This window comes from Vigna unguiculata, chromosome 1 (assembly GCF_037176805.1).
Source record: "Vigna unguiculata cultivar grain cowpea cultivar isolate G323 ecotype 2 chromosome 1, ASM3717680v1, whole genome shotgun sequence".
In the NCBI taxonomy this organism is placed as follows: Eukaryota; Viridiplantae; Streptophyta; class Magnoliopsida; order Fabales; family Fabaceae; genus Vigna; species Vigna unguiculata.
This window is the reverse complement of record NC_140792.1, coordinates 42533874-42542484: the sequence shown is the minus strand read 5'-3', so window position 1 is coordinate 42542484 and position 8611 is coordinate 42533874. Positions and strand designations below refer to the sequence as shown.

The 8611-nt window shown below is 36.2% G+C and overlaps 1 protein-coding gene across 1 annotated transcript; it reads left to right on the top strand.

Annotated features, from left to right (window-relative positions):
• The first annotated feature begins 797 nt into the window (after positions 1-797).
• Positions 798-8369, top strand: LOC114194696 (ABC transporter G family member 39-like). Its single transcript, XM_028085068.2, has 20 exons — positions 798-1319; positions 1418-1538; positions 1675-1763; positions 2220-2304; positions 2411-2701; positions 2793-2883; positions 3114-4014; positions 4132-4292; positions 4431-4534; positions 4667-4832; positions 4926-5009; positions 5140-5276; positions 5603-5935; positions 6017-6307; positions 6398-6481; positions 6620-6753; positions 6853-7080; positions 7166-7337; positions 7521-7775; positions 7884-8369. Exons 1-20 carry the CDS (start codon positions 955-957, stop codon positions 8151-8153), a joined length of 4362 nt encoding a protein of 1453 aa, XP_027940869.2. The 5' UTR covers positions 798-954; the 3' UTR covers positions 8154-8369.
• The last annotated feature ends 242 nt before the right edge of the window (positions 8370-8611 follow it).

Here is an 8611-nt window from a genome sequence, read left to right as displayed (position 1 = left end):
CTAATTCGATCCGATAATAAATAAGGAGAATCTTTCAACCCATTCATATGAATAAAATAAAATAACAACTTCCTCATAATATATCTTTTATGTTTCATATCTCTCATATTTTCACAACTTCTACAAATTTCCGACACTCATAATATTTGATATTACAATTATACAATCCTACTATTCCATGTTGTAATATGACTCATCAAACTTCATAAATTCGCATCCCAATTAAATTCACATCAAACTCTCATATGTCAAAATATATTTAGGGTAATTTATTTAAAGTATATAATAAGATTAATTAATTAAATGTAATAAAATAATTATCTTTGTTTCTATTACGCATTCTCTGCGCTTTTCTCGCTTATGATTCGAGAGAGTTTACGGGAAAAGGTTATCTTGACTTTCGTGCCTTTTCATCTGGACTTTCGTTCTCTCCTTGAGGATCTGAATTCCTGTGTCAGTGTTTCATCTTTATAGAATATTGTCTTCAAGATAGCTGTTACGATTTTAAAGAGTGATGCATTCTTATTTTTCTCTTATAATTTAACTTACAACTTCATAAATGATTATTTATTATAATCTTTTATTTACTTTTTTTTTATATTTATATAATATTTTATTATAAAAAAACGGTGACTGAATTGACAGTAGAATTAAATGGGAGGGTCAAACAATGCTTTTCCGTGTAAATGGACAACTAATTAATTGAAAGAGACATTTGTTCAGTTCGCATGGAAATTTTTACTCGTGACCAAAAAGCTTCCATGGTTGGTCAGGTAAATTTCTCACCACCCACCTTATAAGTACAAAACCTTTCTCTCACAGCTCATACTCTCCCCCATTTCCTTCTCCCTGCAAACTCCACAAACAACCAACTACATGTCATTAAGATCCATGAGATACACACATATTTTTCATAACAACAACCACTAAGATATATAGATACTGTTTAAACTAATGGCTTCGGCACTTGCGGGGGATGATTTGGTGACATCGGTGAGCAGTCGCCGGAGCTGGACGACGGGAAGTTTCAGGGAGGGGTGGATGGCGACGCACGACGTGTTTAACGTGAGTGGTCGCCACACGCAGGAGGAGGACGAGGAAGAGCTCAAATGGGCCGCCATAGAGCGCTTGCCAACTTTTGAACGCATGAGAAAAGGCGTGCTCAAGCACGTGCTCGACGATGGAAAAGTGGTGCTCGATGAAGTCGATGTTTCCAACCTTTGCTTACCCGACAAGAAGGTCTTGGTCGACAGCATACTCAAGATTGTCGAGGAAGATAATGAAAAATTCCTACGCAGACTTAGAGATAGAGTCGATAGGTGCATGGCTAATGTTACTGTTCTATTAGTTCTATATCGCCGTTTCTCTCTGTCATTTTCATTATTTTCTGACATGGTTTGTGCTTGTTTTAATGTAGAGTGGGGATTGAAATTCCGAAGATTGAAGTTCGGTGCGAGAATTTATCTGTGGAGGGTGATGTGCATGTTGGAAGTAGAGCACTCCCTTCCCTGCTAAATGTTACTCTCAATGCTTTTGAGGTACTTCTTTGTTTCTAATTCAACACTTTTGTTCTCTGATTCAAAAACTAGCTGATTTCTGCATTGGATTTCAGTGCTATAGCTACTGCTACTATATACTAATGCTTTGTCTGATTATCTTGTTTACACACGTCAGAGTGTTCTCGGATTATTTCACCTTGCACCGTCCAAGAAGAGCGAAATTCAGATTCTTAAAGATGTTAGTGCGATCGTTAAACCGTCAAGGTAGTTCAAGCAAAAGTTTCACCAGAATAAGAGAAAAATGTTTTCAGAAGCTTTTAGATTTCTAATTATTTTTTTTAATATACCTGATAACCTGTTACTGATCCGATGCCTACAGAAGTCTAGTTTTACAAGCTTCACTCTAAAAATATTCAATCCCATGTCTAATAATGATATGACCAAAATAGTTCATATAACTAAGAGACAAACCTCACCCTTGATCTAGTTTTGGGGTAGATTTAGAATAAAAAATCCAAATTTGGTTTCAAAGATGGATTGATCTTGATTGTGCTGTATTTAGAATTGTTTTCTCTGGAAAGCCAAGTTCTACAAAGGGGAAAAATACTTTTATGAACCCTTTCATTACTTGAGGGAGGATGTTGACTCCCAGTTGCATCAGTCACTATATGATTTTTTCTTTTATCATACTTGACTTATTTTATTTGGTGCTTATCAAAGGTTGACTCTCCTTTTGGGACCTCCAAGTTCTGGGAAAACAACACTGCTTTTGGCACTTACAGGGAAACTTGATCGTGATTTAAGGGTTTGTTCTCATTTTTCTGTTTACAAATCAGTTTACTTCAATCATACATAAAATCATGTGTATGTTTTTTTAATATGAAATGAGCTCTATGTTGAAATGTGATCAGGTATCTGGAAAAGTCACATACTGTGGGCATGAGCTTAATGAATTTGTTCCACAAAAAACCTGTGCTTATATTAGTCAACACGACATTCACTTCGGAGAAATGACAGTGAGGGAGACATTAGATTTTTCAGGACGTTGTCTGGGTATTGGCACAAGGTACGAAGCATTGGTGGAACTGTCGAGAAGGGAGAGAGAAGCAGGAATAAAGCCAGACCCTGAGATTGATGCATTCATGAAGGCTATAGCACTATCAGGTCAAAAAACCAATTTGGTAACAGATTATGTTCTCAAGGTTGGTGTCTCCACTTTAAATTATAAACATTCTCTGTACGATTTTATTTTACCCTCTTGTATGTAAGCAGTCGTCTATTATATTCTGACAGATACTTGGGTTGGATATTTGTTCTGACATTATGGTCGGAGATGATATGAGAAGAGGCATATCTGGTGGACAGAAGAAGCGAGTAACAACAGGTTAACTTTTTGTTAGTAGAAGCACCACCAATCAAACAAAGTTTTAATCTCTCACGTCATATTGTTAAACATTTAAACTAATTCATGTTGTATGCTAGAGGTTCATTCCTTAAAAATATATATGTTTTTCAAACGTCCTAACTTCAGTCTTTTCGAATGATGGCTTCTCAATAAGCATTTGTAATTATCTAATAGTTTATGATATCCATTTTAATTGTAAATGGATGCAGGGGAGATGCTGGTAGGACCAGCAAAGGCACTATTTATGGATGAAATATCAACAGGGTTAGACAGTTCCACCACATTCCAGATATGCAAGTTCTTGAGGCAAATGGTTCATATAATGGATGTAACCATGGTGGTTTCTCTTCTACAACCAGCACCAGAGACCTTTGAACTCTTTGATGACATTATCCTACTTTCAGAAGGTCAAATAGTGTACCAAGGTCCACGTGAAAATGTGCTAGAGTTCTTTGAACGCACTGGTTTCAAGTGTCCTGAGCGAAAAGGAATTGCTGATTTTTTACAAGAAGTGACATCCAAGAAAGACCAGCAACAATATTGGTCAAGAAGAGATGAACCTTACAGATATGTTTCAGTTCCTGAATTTGTGGAAGTCTTTAATTCCTTTGACATAGGAGAGGAACTCGCTACTGAGCTTGGGGTACCCTATGATAAGAGCCGAACCCACCCTTCTGCCTTAGTGAAAGACAAGTACGGCATAACAAACTGGGAGCTATTGAAGGCATGTTTTTCAAGAGAATGGCTGCTTATGAAGCGCAGTTCTTTCGTTTATATATTCAAGACAACACAGATAACAATCATGTCTATTATTACATTTACTGTGTTCCTTAGAACAGAAATGTCAGTAGGAACATTTGAAGATGGACAGAAATTCTTTGGAGCATTGTTCTTTAGTCTAGTGAACGTGATGTTTAATGGGATGGCAGAACTAGCTATGACTATTTTTAAGCTTCCTGTTTTTTACAAACAGAGGGATTTCAACTTCTACCCTGGATGGGCATTTGGTTTGCCTATTTGGCTTCTCAAGATCCCTCTCTCCTTTCTGGAATCAATGATATGGACTATCCTTACATATTACACAATTGGATTTGCTCCTTCTGCTAGCAGGTAATAAACACGAGTTTGCAGTTTGTTATTGCAAAGCAACTTAAACCAAATTTTCAACTTTCCTAAACTAGAATGGTTAAAATTTCTTAATCCACACTTTTCCCTTTGTTTCATCAGATTTTTCCGACAATTCTTGGCATTCTTTGGCATTCATCAGATGGCTCTCTCTCTATTTCGGTTTATTGCCGCGGCTGGTAGAACACTAGTTGTTGCTAATACACTGGGTACCTTAGTCCTACAATTGGTATTTGTGCTTGGAGGTTTTGTTATTGCCAAAAGTAAGTCGTTGACACTTCTTAATTTTGGATAGATCTATTAGTTTAGTGAAGCTTTAGTAAGATCAAATGTGTTAAGCTTTTTGTATTCTTCTTTTTTAGTTCAAATTATTGCAACATATTTTCTTTTGGTGTTTGTAGATGACATTGAGCCATGGATGATATGGGGTTATTATATATCTCCTATGATGTATGGTCAGAATGCCATAGTAATGAATGAATTCCTAGACAAAAGATGGAGTAAAGTAAGAATTCAATTTTCTCATAGCATGGTTATATACTTGCAGACATCAAGATGAATTTGTTTCAGGCGTTAGTTAATTATATTCTATGAACTTTAAGCATTGTTAAACATCGTTTATCTTTATCTTTTACAGCCGAATACAGACTCTAGAATTGATGCACCTACAGTTGGAAAGGCGCTTCTCAAATCTAGAGGCTTCTTTACTGAAGAATATTGGTTTTGGATCTGCATTGGAGCCTTGCTTGGCTTTTCTATTTTCTTCAACATCTTATTCATTTTGTGTTTAACTTATTTGGATAGTAAGTTAATTATATCCTTTTGATTTCCAAAGTCTTTAATTTAGTAAACTTTACACCTCTGATAAATACCTTTATTGCCAACCAAAATTTCAGCTTTTGGAACTTCAAAAACAGTCGTCGCGGATGAAGATGACGAAAAAAATAAGAAGTCATCCTCTAAACAGCAAGTCCTTGAAGGTTCTCAAACCTTTCAACCAAATGCATCTTATTATTATTTAGAAAAATGTGTAGTTGCAAGTTGTTCTCGTGCAATTCAGTGACAGACACACCTTTCCTCTCGCGTTGCTAATTCTTATGAAAATATCAGGTACAGATATGGCAGTGAAAAGTTCTTCAGAAATTGCTACTTCTTCGAACCAAGAACCAAGAAGAGGAATGGTTCTACCTTTCCAACCTCTTTCACTTGCATTCAACCATATAAGCTACTACGTAGATATGCCTGCAGTAAGTCACTAAATTCTTGAAAGTACTTTCACTTCCGTACATGCTATGATAACAAAAAATTTCCATATCTTTTGGGTAATGTAACATCTCTAAATCACACTACCAACACTCTGAATTCATTAATTGCTCAGCTTTCTTAAATACATGACAGAGTAAATATAAAATCTCTTTTTCAATTCTTATGTCATCTTAATTGTTGTTAAAAAATGAATGCTTTTATATGTTGATTAAAATTGTCAGAAATAGTTGAATTTAATTCAAGCCTGTTCATTTTTCTTCATAGTAAATGTTCTGTTTTTGTTTTCGTGCTTTCTATATTACATCAGGAAATGAGGAGTCGAGGAATCAAAGGTGATCGACTTCAACTGCTACAAGATGTTAGTGGAGCTTTTAGACCAGGCATATTGACAGCACTTGTGGGTGTTAGTGGTGCTGGGAAAACAACTCTTATGGATGTATTAGCTGGAAGAAAAACAGGAGGAAACATCGAAGGAAGTATTAGCATCTCAGGTTACCCAAAGAACCAAGCAACATTTGCTCGTGTCAGTGGTTATTGCGAACAGAACGATATTCATTCTCCACATGTTACTATATATGAATCTCTAATATTTTCAGCATGGCTTCGCCTCCCTTCTGATGTAAATGCACAAACACGAAAGGTATGTGGGGGATAAACAAAAAATTATATTTTCTCTGCCATCATGAATAAAGTAAGTTTTTAATTTTGTTCGGTGACACAGATGTTTGTTGAAGAAGTTATGGATTTGGTTGAGCTTAACGGCATCAGAGATGCAATTGTGGGTCTTCCAGGAGTAGATGGTCTATCAACAGAACAAAGGAAAAGGCTTACCATTGCTGTTGAATTGGTTGCCAACCCTTCAATTATCTTCATGGATGAACCAACATCTGGTCTTGATGCTAGAGCCGCTGCTATTGTTATGCGAACTGTGAGAAATACTGTAAACACAGGGAGAACCGTTGTGTGCACAATTCATCAACCAAGTATAGACATTTTTGAAGCTTTTGATGAGGTAACTGTGGAGTGTATAGACTATATAGAGTGTGTATGTTATTTCTTTGGAAGAATATTCCATGTAACTTTGCTTATTTTGTTACTGTAGCTTTTGTTGATGAAAAGAGGAGGACAGGTTATCTATGCCGGACCTCTTGGACGCCACTCACATAAGCTAGTAGAATATTTTGAAGTGAGTTTCAAGCATTTCAATGTGTATATTGTCTTTGAGATCGACCTTAGCTAGCTTCATACTTTTTCCAGCACTGGCTCCTCTTATTTTAATCAGAAAACTTTTCATATAATTATATCTATTGTGCATATATTTCAGGCTATCCCAGGTGTTCCAAAAATCAAGGATGGTGATAATCCAGCCACATGGATGCTTGATATCAGTTCTACTTTAGTTGAGGCTAATATTGAGGTAGATTTTGCAGAGATTTACGCTAAGTCTACCCTATACCGGTATGATTTTTCATGCTTTAGTTATGTTATTTTTTTAGTGTTTGAGTTTATTCTAGTTCTGTCTTTGTAACTTTCTATTTTCTGTGTACTTTTCTTCAGGAGGAACGAGGAGCTTATTGGGGAGCTTAGTGCTCCAACACCAGATTCCAAGGACTTGCACTTCCCAACCAAGTATTCCCAATCGTTTTTTGTTCAGTGCAAGGCTAACTTATGGAAACAATATTGGTCTTACTGGAGATATCCTCAGTACAACCTTGTCCGATTCCTCATGACAATAGTCGAGGGAGTGCTGTTCGGCGTGATTTTCTGGCATAAAGCCCATAAAACGTATGTTCAAACTTGTCTAAGTCATAGTCTTTCATTTCAAGTTACTATTCCATTTTGATGCTTGTCTGACAAATTTTGATGGCAGGGATAAACAACAAGATTTAGGGAATCTTTTGGGAGCCATGTACGCGGCTGTGTTGTTTCTGGGAGCCATGAATGCTTCATCAGTACAACCAGTTGTTGCCATTGAAAGAACTATCTTCTACCGTGAAAGAGCAGCAGGGATGTACTCTGCATTGCCCTATGCATTTGGCCAGGTACAAAAGCAAAGAAAGAGTGGCCTAGAGACACCCTTTCGATAAATTCAACAAGAAATCCAATTTGTTTTAGTTATTGAAGTTAGCTTATGCTGTTTTGGAAATGAAACATCTTCATATGACAATTTCAATGCAAAGGAAATAAAATATACTCAAACTAAAGACACTTGATTGATTATGCAGGTGGCAATAGAGGCAATTTATAATGCAATTCAGACGGCCATCTATTCTCTTCTGCTTTTCTCAATGATTGGGTTTGATTGGAAAGCAACAAACTTCTTTTGGTTCTACTATTACATGTTCATGAGCTTTATGTACTTCACATTGTATGGGATGATGATTGTAGCACTGACACCGGGTCACCAAGTGGCTGCCATTTGCATGTCCTTCTTCTTGAGTTTCTGGAACTTGTTCTCTGGCTTTATAATTCCCAGGGTGGTAAGTGATTTGTCATTTTCACATGGAATTCATAATTTAATTAGTTCTAGAAATGACTCTCGTTTTTTGGATACAAAGCTAATTTTGTTTGTGCTAAATGTTGAACAGCAAATTCCTGTGTGGTGGAGATGGTATTATTGGGCTTCTCCTGTTTCTTGGACACTGTATGGCCTAATCACCTCACAACTAGGTGACAGAAGTGCAGAATTGGAGATACCAGGTAATGGAACCATGGAACTGAAGGAATACCTGAAACAAAACTTTGGTTTTCAGTATGACTTCCTTCCGGTTGTTGCTGCTGTTCATGTCGGCTGGGTTCTCCTCTTCTTGTTCGTTTTTGCCTATGGCATCAAATTTCTTAATTTCCAAAAGAGGTAGAATCAGCAAAGTCATAGCAGTTTTTATTATGTCCAGCCAGTATAAGAATTAGGATATGAGTATGTAAATAGGTGAGAAAGTAGTTTAAAATGAGAGTAGTTTTTCTTTTTACTTGTGAGAATACTCTATAGGAGTTGTAGATAACTACTCTTGTAAAAAACTTTGATTCATGTTGTTCATTTATAAGATTCATAGTAAAATTTATATTTATGACCAGAGCTAGTATACTAATTAAAACGGTTACTACATTAATTATCGATATTCATTAATTACTCATAATGGTTAACTCATTAACTATTGTTAAGACTCTAATGGCCTGACTTGTTATTCTTTTTTGGTCAATTTGTTTTTCTCTTTCACTATATTTTTGAGAGATGGGACCACTTCCACTTACTATTGGGTTCAATTGCATTAATTTGTTCAACCTTTTCGAGTCCTCATTTCATCTTTCATTTTTA